Below are 15,522 nucleotides of genomic sequence, written 5' to 3'. Positions count from 1 at the left end.
ATTCGAAACTGGGTTACCTCATTGGGAGGCGAACACTCTATCCCCTGAGCCACTACGGCGAAGATGAATACTTGATATTTTCTCTCTACCACGCATAACCCTAAAAACCACTCACAACGTGAGCGCAAGTACCATATGTTCAATGCTGTGCGCAAGTGTGCTTAAAGCACCTTTGACCAAAGCGAATCTTCATACATCTTTTATGTTTGAGGCTTTGTATCTTGGAAATTATCTACTTTGTAAACTACTAAACTTCTGCGGAGAATGTTTTGAACAACATAGTTGATTTTTAGCCAATTTGACAGAGAATTAATTTCCATAAGACTTTATGCTGAGTCCTTCATCCGTTTTTGTTACATGGTATGGCATATAACAAAATCGTTCTGAAGCAATAAAAATATTCATGTCGTTTATTTACATTTTGAGTACACATTAATGTTTTCTGTACAATTTTGTTTGGTATCCTTCAAAACCTAATTTTCTCCTGTGTTTCCTTTTCTTGTCTCGGGCGTGACGCTTCTGTAGATATGAAATGCCATTGAATATTCGCGCCTCTAAAAAGTCATAAACTTGTATCAATGATATCCCCAACCAAAGTCCAACATAACCTCCAATCCAACTAAGAATTCCAACTGGCTAAAAAATACAAAAATAATTTTTTGAAAAGTCTAAAAGAAAATGAACAAAAAAAAAATACATTGTATAAATACAATGCGTTCATTTCAAATTTACTGACTAGAGGTAAACATTATTAATACATGATAAATACTTCACTACTTGGTAGAGTTGCACTACAAAGTTACACTGCGTTTGGAAACAATGTAGTGATTGATTGAGTTCTTTGATTTTAACTTGATTAGTCTATCGTTATTAACAATATATTATATGTTTAATTTCTTTTTAATGATACAAAAATCCAGATTCAGTTTCTACGTAAAAACTTACAATATTCAAAGCAATGAAAGTAAAAGGTGTTATAAACTATGTCTGAAAGGAAGAGTAAAAATGACAAAGAAGCGAACTAAACGAAGGAAATCATACTCTGGTAATCCTAAAGTGGCACTATGTGAAGGTACATTGTAAATTAGAGATTTCTTTAGCAGCCACAGAAAAATTAAATTCAAGACTTTTATCTAATATATAGTAATTATTTTTGACGGTAATTATCTAATTTTTAGTAAGTATTTTTTCCCTTAAGGTACGTACGTCGAAGATATGTAAATTACTTTCATTCAATCGGAGCATTGTGTGGCTTTATTTGTAGGCCTTCCAAAAGATAACGTTTGATTGTGTAATTCAGAAATATGCAAATGACTACATTATGAATAAAATGTGTAAAAAAAAACTCCTTTTTTTATTTACATATAGGAAGATCATTAATATAAAATGTATATTTAATTCCATATAAATATTCATTGTTAAAGTTTATTTCATTAAGATAAACATAGCTCAAATCTAATATTTTTTTTTAAGTTATCTTTATCTGACTTTTATTACACTTGTTATTTTAAGTGAGGCTCATTATTATTTTAAATAAGGCTCATTATTTTCTTTGAACATTAAAAAAATTAAAGTAGCTCTTGGAAATACTTCATTTCTTTCATTTTTGACCGAAAAAATTTATGTTCATCTCACTGTACGAACAAACAACTTTAGTTAAAAGTAATGAGAAAAAAAAACTTCTAGAAAATAATTCGCCAAAGTTATTTTGAAATAGATATTACCTTCAGCTTATGATAAATAAGTAGAAATGTCCCCAAAAAGGGACTGGAATACTAATGGATTATGGGTAACCCTATATATTTTTTACTTCCATGATTCTTGGTTAACTAGAATTGGCGTTTGCCATTTGGAAAGCTTTTATTACAAATTGTTGACAGATGCATCGAAAAGAAGGTGGATAACGATTAGATAACTACAATCAAAGAATTTTCCTACAATGGCATCAAGGAATTACTATATTTACATTTCCAATAAAAGCTATTTCTATTTACTTAGGCTAATTGGTAAAAAACAGTAAAAAGTAAAAATAATGAACAGTACTTTTTTGGTTACATTTGTTACAGTTTTGTTTCCTAATTTTTAATTCTTACAATGTTCTTTTGATAAAATTTATGTAAAATATCCTCTTATGTTAGAAAAATATGCCAATTAGCCATTTGTTACTGTTTTGCTTCCAACTTTTATATTCTTACAATGTTCTTTTGATAAAATTTATGTAAAATATTCTTCTATGTTAGAGAAATAGGCCACATTTCTTTTAAGTTATTTGATATTCAGAAAGAAAGTGTTTTCTTTTTTCATGGAAAGAAGAATTTTCTCAAATAATTTACTTTCATTTAAACGTTTACCCTATAAAAGTTTTCTTTCTAAAAATGGGTCTAACTATGGGAATTATGTTCGTTTATTTTAGGAGTTTTACTTTTTTTTTTAAATTATCAAATGTTTTGATTTATTTTTTACCAAATATGACTAGTTAAAAGAAGTAAAAATATGACGTAAAATGTTGATAAAAGTTAACAAATTATATATATATTAAAATTCTTACCTCCAGTCGAGGAGAATAAGTAAAAGTACTGATTTCCATGTTTTCTAGAAATATCTGTACTAGAGTACTGCATCTGTAAAAAAATTGAAATAACGAATATTTAGTGCTTACTACAATTACAATTTTTTGTTCAAAACTAAAATAGCATATTTCTTGCTTATTTTTCTTTCTTTTAAATGATTTTCTTTTCATAGATTTAAATTAACAATTTTTCTTTTTATTTAAATAGACATCATACATGTTAATTCATAAAGTTATACTTTAAGCAAATAACAGAATAGTTTACTGCTTGAATAAAAACTTCAAACGCTTTAAAAATGCATAAATAGGAAATAACAGCAGCCCGTCTAAACTTGACAGACATGAACGAAAAGAAATAAAAGTGATTTAAATCATAAAACTTAAAGTTGCAACGAGGGAAGAGAAACTAAAGGTGAGAAACAAAACTAGAAAAACAAGTCAAGAAAAAAAAATATTTAAGATATTACGGTACGGAACTCTTATTTACTTCACCCATAGCTGCACAATGGGCTATTGGCGACGGGCTAAGAAACAACCCTGAGGATGATCCGGAGACAGCATATATACGTTACATCACGTTTTACAATAAAGATACATCCACACACCATTAATCCATCCGCAGATCGTAATATTGGCCTGAACCAGAGAATGATCAATCTCGTGTTAAACCCCATTACCCCCAAAAAGTATTGATTTGTTATCAGAACTTGGAGGACTTTGTGACCACGACTGATTTAGCTTGCACCACTCACAATTTGGTACATGATGAGTCTTTAAACTACAGGGGTTGAACTACAGGGGTTGAACTCACGGCCTCTCGGACATAGGCCCAATGCCCTACCAGCATGGCTATCCCGGTGCCGTAAAAAGGTGAAAAACAGGAGTAAAAATATAGTGACTGAAAAGCGCAAATCATACTTTTTTTGTTTTTCCTCTTTATTTTTCCTTTCTTTCGTTGGCAACTTTACGTTTTATATTTTATATCAATTTTGTTTTTTTCTCATTCACGTCTGACAAGTCTTGAAAATGGGCGCCTTGAAACACGTCGACTGTTATTTCCTATTTATACATTTTTGAAGCAAATGAAGTTTTTAATCAAAGGTTTTAATCTTAAAGCATCAGTTTCTTGGGATTATTTAATTGTAACCAAATAGTTTGGTTTCTACAATTACTTAAGGCTATATTTTCAAAATTATTGAAAATATATGACTCAATTCATTATTCCAATGAAGTAATCAAAATGTTTAGTTTTAATTACTTTGATTATTTTGTCTGATTTAGTTCATACATACTAAAATTTCCCTTTACTTTAAAAATTAACCTTTTGAAAGCAAAATAGAAAAGTGTGAGAAGCGCAATGATTAAAAAGTTTAAGTTAAGATTTGGTTGCTTAAGTTGCTCTAACTCTACTCTAAAGGGCTGTTCTCAAATAGAAATTAAGCCTTTGTTGACTTTTAGAAATTCATTTTTTTTTTAAATTATTTCAGTCCCTTGTCCATTTTTTTCGAAGCAGAAATGGTACACTAATTACACTAATTAACTAATAAATCATTCAAAAATAAATAATAATCATTACAATCATCATAATAATAATCAGAAATAAGTCATTCAAAAACGAATTTCACATAACTAACTAATTATCTCTTTCTATGTAGGACAGACTTATAAATAGGACTGCAAAGGTTTATAATTCTTAATTATCGGACTCATTTTTTAATTTTTTGAATTCCAGAAATACTTTCTAGTTAGCTTTTAATTCGCAAAAATCATGGTTTTAAATAGATAAAATGGAAGTCATCAACTACAAAAAATCCAACAAATCTCATTAAAAGTTTGAGGGGAATTTTATAGACTTTTATAAAAGATATATATTTTACTCATAATAATATGAGTACTTGACTTACGCTAAGTCATGGGCAGTAATGCAATCATTCTGAAAAAAAAATATTTTTTATTAAAAATAGAGTTACAAATTCTTTAGGTCAAATACATTTATTTAAAATATTTGCAAAATATAAAGGAAAAATTCTTTACATATTTATGAATAATCACACACTGAAAGCTATATAGACTATAATAATTGTAAGATATTTTAATTTTGAAATTTTGTTTTTCGCTTAATTATTTTAAAGCAGCGATTGTCAACTTTTAGTCGCTATGGGGCCCTAAATGATCAACCTTCTTTCGACGGAAATTCGACTTTTTAAATAAAGACAAATGTGAACGGATTAAAAAATTAAATACTATTTCCCTTTTAAAATATTTAATAAGTAGAATGATTTTTTATAATTAGATTATCATTAATAATCTTAAATTAGATCATTATTATAACTTAATGATCAAATTATTACATTTTATCATTAATAATCTTAAATTAGATTTCATGTTCGACGCATATTCGCTGTCCCGGAGTTTTATCTAGTTTAGTAAAGACTTTGTTCTTGATGTTTAGACATAAGAAAAAAACAGTTAAAATTAATTAAATTACGGTTCTCTTTTAAATGAAAACTAAAACACTGCTATAAATGGCGAAAATAGTTTTAAGGAAAACATATTTCTTTATTAGCGAACTTAATTATTTTATTTTGATTTGAAAATCCAGACGGGAAATACTAAAGCAATTTTTTTATATAAATGCATGTTTTTTCCATAAGTTCTCTATTTACTGCAGTTCCGCAGTTGACTGATCATTAAGACACGGTTCTCAGTAGATCACCGAAGTCAAGCGTCACTGGTTACGGTCAGTGTGAGGGTGGGTGACCACTTGGATCAGTCTGCGTACGGTCAGAGGGTGTGCGGTATTGCTCCTCTTTAAACTGTTCTACCGCAAAATACTAGACTTCGCGTTCAGGCTGTCAGGCTACCAAAGTGGGGGGCAAAATTGTAATCTTCGGATCATCCTTAGGGTTGTTTCCCACACCGTTGCCAATAGTCCATTGTGCAGCTCTAGTGCAACATAAATGGACTACAACAACAACTATTTATTGCAATTTGAGAAATTACATTTTTTTAAGAAAAGGAAATTTCTTATTGACATTTTTTAAAATAATTTCATAATTGCAACCGAAAAATTAAACAAATAATAGATTTTTGATTGAATTTAAATCTAGTTAAAAATTTCAAAGAAATCCTAAATTACGGAATTTCTACAACTCTATTATAGAACCCTTGGATTCTACCGGACACAACTTGAAAACTACTGTTTTAAGGCACATAGCAATTTAAGAAAGAAAACAAAACTTAGTCACTTGAAGAAACTCATCAGAAACTCAAAAATATTGTACTTCAAGATAATTAGTGTATCAGAAAAATTCCATACCAACTCAGTTTCAAGCTTAATAAATATTTTCATTGAAGAATTTCAGTTTTCTTCCTCGATGGACACTTTAAAAAGTCACGAAATATCATCACTTAAAAAAAGACAATTTTAATTCCTAAAAAAAATTAAAAAAGTCAGAAAAGGGGTATTTTAATTTGTGATCAAAATACGCCTTTGTTTTTTGTTAAAATTACATATAATTTCCATTTGTAAGATTTAAGATGTTACAATGTTATACAAACGAGCCATGTAGGCTCAGAGGATAGAGCGTTCGCCTTCCAATGAGGTGAACCGGGTTCGAACCCCAGCGATGGCTGGTTTATACGGATTCCATATACTGGCTCACATCAACCACAGCGCTGAACTAAAATATCCTCAGTCGTAGACGGATCACGGGTTAGAAACCCTTTCCTTCAAGCTAACCATGGGTAGTTTTCGTGATTTTCCTCTCCATTTAACGCAAATACGGGTCAGTTCCATCAAAAAGTCCACCACGAAGGCAAATTTCTCCCAATACTTGATCCAGGAGTTCCCTTGTCTTCCGAATTGAGTTCAAAATTACAAGGCTACTGAGTTGAACCTTAGTAGACGTAAGCCCACAATTGGTTCGGATGTTCAACGACTTTTATAAAATAACCATTTATTAACTCTATGATCACGATTTTTTCCTAGAAACTCTTAACTTCAAAAAGAACTATAGTAAGCAAAATAATAAGTATTTACTGTACAATATCATGCAAAGCTTTAACAAACTCAAACTTTTGTACTTACGCGGAATCCTTCGCTAAAAGACTGCTGTACTTGAAATTCATAATTATCAAACCTAATTTTTTTTTGAAAATAAAATAAAGACATTAATTATGGTGTTAATGCAGAAACCTTTAGTTTAAATGGCGCGTAAAATGAACATAATTTATATTTATAACTGAGTGACAGTTTAACTGATAAATTTAATCCTAATAAAAAACCATATAAAGTTATCCAATATAAAGTCATTAAATTTAATCCTGTAATAAACCTCCAGCAATTAACTTTTTACTTTATTTGCATTAAAGTTATTAGAATAAACTGCATTGAAACTACTATGCATTTAAAATATCACAACATGTTGCTTTTAAACTATTAGGTAATAATTTAAAAGCAGTAGATTCAATTCTATAAATCTGATGACTTAAATTTATATGCATTTAAACTTTGATAACATCTTGCTCTTAAACTATTACAACATTTTGCGTTTTAAATACTATATACACTTAAATTGTTAGATAACTAGTAGAATTGGTAGCAGATTCAGTCTTAATTGTAGTGAGTTATTAATATGGAACATGACATAATTTGTGCTACATTTTGAAGAGCATGGCCTTATATTTACTAATGATTTAAGAGTAATGATTTATTGTTTCTGATGCATTATTTACGTTATGCCGAATAAACAAAATCCAAGTAGCTAAACCCTAATAGGTTTGATATTCAAGGCTTCATTTGTAAAAAGTAGAATTTTTTAACTATACCTGTTGATGCGTTTGACGTTGCTATCAAGACAAATAAGGTATTTTTTCCTATTTTTTTTGTACTGAACTGAACGAAATAAAAGTAGTATCGACAGGATTCCAACGTTATAAAAACAGCTTAATTAAAGCTTTTCAGTACAAAAAGTACAGTTTTGCAAACGTCTTCACATTACTAAATGAGATAAAGGAGGCATTTGATGAGTTCAGAGACACGGAATTTTCAGTGCAAGCTCCAAAGTTTTTCAACATATGAAACAATCGTTTGACTGTCGACTTTTCGAACAATTCTGTTTATAGTTTTCATGTGACATCTATTTTTTTTGTATTTAATAACAATTATTTTCATCAATATTTTAAATAATTCTGTTAGAAAGAGACTACAACTGAAAAAGTTAAAACCTTTAAACAATTTTATAGTGTGCTTTAAAAACTCTAATCTGGAAACTCTCCAATTGTTTGTAAGCATTTCTTGCACAAAATAAAAAAAATCAGAATAAAGTCAATAGATCTAATAGTTTTTAAGATAGTTGTGAGTAAGAATTCAGTTTTGAGTTTAATTATGACACAAAAAGTACAAGTCTAAGTGTGTACTTTTCATACTACCTTCAATACTCTTAATTTATAAGTCTCTAGACTTAGTTTTAAGTTTATTAGATTTAGCGTAAAAACATGCATGGGACACAACACCTCACTTGCCAAGATAGCAATGCCAGGTGTCTAAATATGTGCAATTCGAAAATTGGACTTTTTATACATTAAACATTAATAACATAAAAAATATTAGCTTTATCGTTTTGGGATTTGTTTTAGCGTAAATAATTTCATCAGAAATAATATTTCATTTGTCTAGATAGCAATACGTAAGTCAACCTTCTCCTTTCAAAGCCAGAAATAGAATATAAAGTGTCACGATATCGTACAATCATGTTCATAACATATACTAATATGATCAATAAAATATCATGCTTTATCAAAAAGTGCACAGTTATGCATTTTAATATCATGTCATTCCACTAATCAAAAATAATTCCACTTACTTGCATGGCATTCCACACTTTTTTGCACATACAGGCATAGCTTCCTGGTGAAATCGAGGAATGACTAAAATAGCAAGGTTAAATTGATCTCATTTAAATATTTAATAAACTCACAAAATATAAGGAACATATAAAACTTGCGAAAAATTTAATAGATTCTAATTAGCAGTTATAAAACGTTCATTCACTAAATAAAAACAAAAAATATTCTCAACTTCATGTTTATATGAATGGTGTTGTTAAATTAAACATTAATTTTATTGGCTAATGATTGGAATTACAGAATGAAAAGGCACACCATAATATATATTTATATATATTTTTAAATTTCGTGCTAAAAATCAAGTCAAAAAGTATACACATTAGAATTTGCAAATCATTATTTAAGCGATGACAAAACGACGCTTAAAATCTGTCCTATTATCATTGAGGATCTTGGGATAAAAATGTTAAAACCAGTTTGATTGTTGGCTAGCCTGAAATTCACTTGACTGCATTTCTCCGTAATGATGTATATTTCATTAGTTTTTTTTCTTCACTTAAATATTAATTTGCGATCTCTTATGAGTATATACTTGATTGACATATTTTAAAAAAATTATTCTGAAAATAAATATTAGGAGTGCTTATAACGGAACACCAACTATGAATTCTGAAATAAACCACCTTTTTCACATATAGTTTCATTGTGTGGATAATCTACGCGAGCATCTACACATCCATACAATTCCAAAGAGCGATCAAGTTTGCATTTTTCTTTGCACATCTGTAAGATAAGCAAAGCAAAGATAAGTAAGATGAGAAAAGCAAAGATAAGTAACATAAGCAAAGCAAAGATAAGTAACATAAGCAAGGCAAAGTAAGGTAATCAAAGCAAAGAGAAGTAACACAATTAAGATAAGCAAAGCATCATCATTACTAAATAGATAAAATCAATACATAAACTAACTGTTCTTATCATGAATAAAAATTCTTCTATTAGATACATAAGCGTTATCCTATTTTTATTATGTTAAGCACTAATGACTCCTAAAGTCCCTCGACATAATGTTACATAACCAATAAAAATTCTTTTCTCGTGTTTATATGGAAAAGCTGAAACTGAGCACTAAGTTGGGCAGAAATAAATAATACAATCTATATTCTCATTTTCGTCATGCACCTGAGAAAAAATTATAGTCGAAACCACCAGAATATGGTGAAACTCCCCGTGTTTCTGGCCCTATTTGAAGACAAAAAAGTTTTTACCGAAGCACTTTGATAATGATTTTGATATAATTAAAACAAATATGGTTTAATAATATATGATAAAATTTAGTAATTTTGTTATCTTACAGTATAGTATAACAATTATTCATTCAGTTAAATTTACTCAACCTCCGGGCAGCGGACCGGTAGCGGGCCGTGGATCAAATGTCACCGGGCCATTCAAGAAGCGTTAAATTATTTCCCTTTTATTTACTGACGTGCATTTCTTTTGGTTTTATGTGACTTTCTATGAACCATAGTTTGACTGTGAGCTATGATAAAATTTAATCTGAGATAAACCTAAAACTAAGATCCGTCATCTAAGTTTGCACCCCTACAGCACATGAAACAATATTTTGTTCAGAAGACATGCTTAAATACAATTGAATTAAAATTTTCAAATCAAAACCTTTTAAAATGTAAACAATTAACGTCCGTCCCCCTTTCAGCGAGCCCCTGCAGAATCATCAAACGTTAACCGGTTCGCGGCGACAAAAAGGTTGGGGAGCATGACATAAAAACCGTTTATTCGGGATATAATAAGAACTGTAATTTTGAAAATCAGAATTTCTGGTAAATCGTTACCGTAAATAGACGTTGGTAAATCGAGGGAAAAATTATCACATCAAGGGTTCAAATTCAATCAAATTCAACTTCGGCAATGCCAAAATTATTCCCACTCTAGCCACATAAGCTCATTTTGATGCTCTGGAATCTTTTTACATTCATTCAGACAGATTCCCTTGTTAACGATATAAGTTCCTCACCTCCACTCCACAGTGCGTGAAAATGCATTTTACTTTGATTTGCCCTTATCCGCCACGTTGGTTTTCTTGCTCTGTTCTCTTATCTCGTATTTATTTTTCAGATTCACTCTCGGCTACTTTGGTTTTTCTAGTTTTGTTTTTCCATTTGTTGTCACCAACTTTTCGTTTTATATTTCGAATCACTTTTGTTTCTTCTCATTCACGTGTGACAAGTCTTGAAAATGAGTGTCTGTTTTTGAGCACTTGAAATATGTCTACTATTACTTCCAATTTGCACGTTTTTGAAGAGAATTATTTTTTTAATTAAGTCATTTGAAGTTGTGTTTAATTTTTAATAATGCTTAACTGATGCAGGAGATGGATGCATTATACCAACAGTGATTGGCCAGAAACTTTTTTGACCAAATTTTTCTTAACATTGGTATACTACTTTTCATTTACTTTACTTGCATTTTTTTCTTCATTTTCTGCATTTTTTTATTATCTTGCTTTTTTATTTTCGTTATTTTTCTTCGGTTCTTAACCATTTTATGAGTTTTTGTTTGAATAAAGAATTTAAAACTGTTGTATCTCTAATGAAGTTTATTAATACGTATATGGACATTTAGTCAATATTCCAAATAAAATTTTCAAATTACACTGAGCTTTGTATAAACCAAATCCTGGAGTATGTAAGTTGAATGAAATACTTTTAAATCAAACATTTCGCAGGGTGCATATGTTGCACAGTTTTAGAACTTCATTTAAAAAGGGTACCAGCAAACATACAATACCAGAATTCTTTCAACCCATGCGCATAAAAGACATATGGTTGACATCAAAACAACTGAATCACTAGTACGAAAATATTTTCAAACTTTCAATATTTTTCAGAAACGCCGCTGTCAAATCGGTTTACTTTAATTTTGTGTCTGTTAGGCTATTTGCGTTGGAAAAGAGTTGAAATTTCGTTTGACAATTCCATTTTAATAAATATTTCTGATAATGATTAAGAAATGATTTAAACAGAAATTGTCATATTGCTTAGAACTTAATTCGAGCAATGTTCGCTTTTACTAATCAGAAAATGATCGGAATTTTAATTGATGATAAATTCTATTAGGTGAATGAATGATCACTAATTATATTTATGGTTATCAGAAAACAGTTAAAAAAAACTTTGAATCATTCAGCATGGATCTCCAAAACAAATTTAAGTGCTTTAGGTAATCGGAAAGCGGTCAAAATTTTAAATGAAGACAAATTATTTTGGCGATAACGTATGAATGATTAGAAATGCCATTGGAGTTATTGTGATTAATCTTAGAGATCCAGTTTATTATAGCTAGTCAGAAAGTGTTTGGAATTTCGATTGAGGACGAATTCTATTTGGCTAAAAAATGACAATAAATATTGATTATCTCAGTCAGGAAGTAATTGGACATTGCACTGTTATCAAATTGAGAACTATAATTAAAATTAGACTGCTCTAGCTAGTCGGAAAGTTTTTATTGCAAGATTCTAACGTCATAGACACGAAAGTGAATCTACGACGTCAAATAAATGTACATTTTTTTAATTGGAACCAAAAATAATTACAATTTTATATCAGTTATAAGTGCTATCTTTTGCATGAGATTTCAAAATAAAACTATGATTATATAAAATTACAAACCTTTTGGGTAATCGGTCCTTTTCCGCCATTTTTCCTCCACTCCTCCATATAATCTTGGCATCTACTTTTATAAGGGGCTTTAAGTAATTGTAATCGAGTCTGAAATAGGTGATAAATAGATCAAAATAAGATATTTTATACAGGGTGTCCAAAAAGTATGAAAGGGACAAATATCTCAGAATATTGAATAAAAAATCTAAAAATGTATCTGCGAAATATTTTCAGAAAATACATTTAATAATACTTATCTTGACCCCCCAATTTCCCCCTGTGGGTGTGAGGAGGGGGCATCGTTTTCAAAATCTTAAATAGACATTCCGATTTTTTGTTGCAGATTTGGATTATCCTGAAAAATGCACCCCGATACTATTTACACGTTAATGCATTTTTGCTTACAGCTGTAATTTCAAAATGAAGCCAAGAAAAAAAATGTTTAGCATGGAGATATTTTGTGATGTACAAGTCTGATCGAAAAAACAAAAGTATGCATGTTGGATGTTTAGAAAACCTTACTTAATGTCACCAAATTCGTTCCCACCTCCAAACTCTACCAGAAGGTTTAACCAGGTGTTGCTTCAGATGGTGAAGTGGAATCAAATTTGGTATCATTAAATAAGGTCTTCAAAACACCAAACGTGCCCGCTTATATTTTTTATTATCTGTCTTATTATATTTGTATTATCTGTTAAGTACATCTCGAGCTATATGCATTTTAAAATTTTTTACGTCTTTTTTTGCGGTTACCACGCTATCTGTGAGCCTAAATACATCTATGAAGCAAATTGGTTGTTTAAGACACTTTTGTCCTTAACAACCAAATCTGCAATAAAGTGCCTATAAGTGCTAAGTTAAGAATTTGAAGTTGACCCTACAGAACACCAAGTGGAAAGATTAAAAATTGAATCTGGTATTATTGAATGCCTCTTCTTGAAATATATTTCACGTGCGAATTTCTCAATTTTTGATCCGATGCTTATTTTTCGAAATATTTTACTGTTTCTATATTTTAGGACACCCTGCATGTAAATCAAGTAAAAAATTTTGATGCAAAAATTATTAATGCAACTTAAAAGCAGCAATCTTTGTATGAACGTCATAACGTTTTGACGTCAATCGTCTTTGTCATACATTTTTATAAAAAAATTGTAAATAGCGAGTTTCTAAACAAATTATTACTCAAAAAAATTTTTAGCAAAATATTAAAAATAAGCAAAACTCCTCTGTTTCAATATTTTCGGACACCTTGCATATGAACGATGGCAAAAAATTAAATAAAAAATTATTAATGTATTTTGAAAACAGCAATCTTTTCGTGTTCTTTGTACATTTTTAGGAAAAATTTTAAATTGATAGTTTCTAAATACAAATTATTACTCAAAATAACTTTGAGCAAAATATTATATCGAAACAAACATTCCAAATTGCCTCAGCAATTGCAATTTAAAAGACTTTAAAAAAACTAATGATTAAATTTTACTTATGAATTTTTGTTTCAACTGCTCCCTTTACTTTGCTTTAGTATTATATTCAACATACTGTGTGTGTAATTCATAAAATAATTACCAAATAATTTTACATTTGAAGGATTTAAGCCAATATAGTTGAAAAACCTCGTTTTCAAATTATTCAATAGAGCAGCGGTTCCCAATTTTTTTCGACTACGGAACCCAAAATAATTAACCTTCTTTTGGCGAAACCCCGACTTTATAATTAAAGTTAAGGTAATAGTGAACGTTATAACCTATAAAAGATTATTTGTAAAATATTATAAAGAAGCAATATTATAATAATATTAGTGGATTGAAGATTTTTCATTGTCCTTATCATTACTAATCTTTAATTAAGTTTAATATCCGAGAATTAAATCTACAGTCCTTGTTCTGTAGCTAGTTTATTTATGAATTTGTTTTTGGTGCACTATATACATAAACTGAAAAATGATTAAAATAATCCGAATTATAGTTTAGTTTGAAATAAAAACTTAAAAGAACAATTATAAACGTTAAAAAAGTGAAACACTATATTTTTTAAAAAAGAAATTACCTATTTTATTTTATTTTGGAAAGCACGATAGGAAATACTAATGCAATGTTTTACGATATAAATGCTTATTTTTCTTAAATTTGTTTAATATATTGTTATTGGAAATGCTATATTTTGTTTTGCTAAATTTCCTTTCTATTTCTTAGAAAATTTATTTGAAATTGCATAAAGGTTATCCAAAGATTAAATAAATTATGAATTATACTTTATATCTTACTATAATCAGAGGTTTCAAAACTAGTTATAAGAAGTACTAACTCGCGGAAGCCCTTTAACTGAACCACGGAACCCTAGAGTTCCACGAAACACCACTTGGGAACCCCTACAATAGATCATTGTTGGTAAGAATCATGTATATATTATAAATATAAAGGCAGAAGTTTACCATTGACATGTAAAATCGGTATATAGCACCCATGTCTAAAATCTGTCCATTACTCATAGGAGAGGGGATGTGATATGGAGAATGTATACTGATTTGAGCACCCCTTGATAAATGCTCAGGATGATACTCCTCCACTTCTAAGTTTAAGATTAACCGAATCACTGAAAAGATAAATTCAACGAATATATAATAAATTCAATATGTTTCGTGATATGTTTATGTATTTCATGTATATATTCATGATAAGATGTTTTATATTCTAGCAAAATGAAAACACAGGACCAACCATATTCTTAATGCTAATATAGGGTTATATTAATTCACCCCTATTCTTCACTAAAATCAACGTTCTTTTTTAAAAAATTTTAAGAAAAAAAAAAAAAAAAAAANAAAAAAAAAAAAAAAAAAAAAAAAAAAAAAAAAAAAACACGGATTCAGTCAAATTTTTACCCAAACCGCCAAATCTCTACTACCGTAATGGTAGATTTCATGCGCAATAAATAAATATTTTTTTGTACATCATTGCGAAAAAATAAACGGACCACCCTGAATAACTAATGACCTCATGATCGGATCTTCACGTTCTAGGACTCAATCTTAATGGTACAATAGGGGAAGCTCGCTTAGCTGCGTATGGTGAAATTTCCAGGATCGGGTTCTTATACGATTTTAATCCTGAAGATGTACCCTAACTCTCCTAGAGGTTTTTTGCAACGTTTACTTGACCTCCTGCTGTGTGTAATGTTTTTAAAATTGTACAGTGCAAAAAATTGAAAAAAACTAACCACACTGAATAATCTAATAATCGGATCTTCACGTTCTAGAACTCAATCTGAAAGATTTGACGGGGGGACCTCAAATATGCTAATTTATTAGAGCAGACGATATTTTAAGTTACTAAATCAGACACAAAACATACTTTCACTAAATAAACATACTTTTTTTCAATGGATTCGGATTTCTGACCCAAAGTAATCGGGAAATATGGT

The 15,522-nt window shown here is 29.5% G+C and overlaps 1 protein-coding gene across 1 annotated transcript; it reads right to left on the bottom strand.

Moving 5' to 3' along the window:
* Positions 1-392: 392 nt before the first annotated feature.
* On the bottom strand, positions 393-14,691 carry LOC110282383 (degenerin mec-4-like). The gene is made up of 8 exons (XM_043044289.2): positions 14,534-14,691; positions 12,106-12,204; positions 9,103-9,202; positions 8,437-8,500; positions 6,660-6,711; positions 4,474-4,502; positions 2,549-2,621; positions 393-636 (listed from the first exon to the last, which is right to left on the bottom strand). The coding sequence occupies exons 1-8, from the start codon at positions 14,588-14,590 to the stop codon at positions 433-435; spliced, it is 678 nt and encodes a 225-aa protein (XP_042900223.2). The 5' UTR covers positions 14,591-14,691; the 3' UTR covers positions 393-432.
* Positions 14,692-15,522: the final 831 nt, after the last annotated feature.

This window comes from Parasteatoda tepidariorum, chromosome 10 (assembly GCF_043381705.1).
Source record: "Parasteatoda tepidariorum isolate YZ-2023 chromosome 10, CAS_Ptep_4.0, whole genome shotgun sequence".
NCBI lineage: Eukaryota > Metazoa > Arthropoda > Arachnida > Araneae > Theridiidae > Parasteatoda > Parasteatoda tepidariorum.
This window is presented reverse-complemented; position numbering and strand designations above follow the sequence as displayed.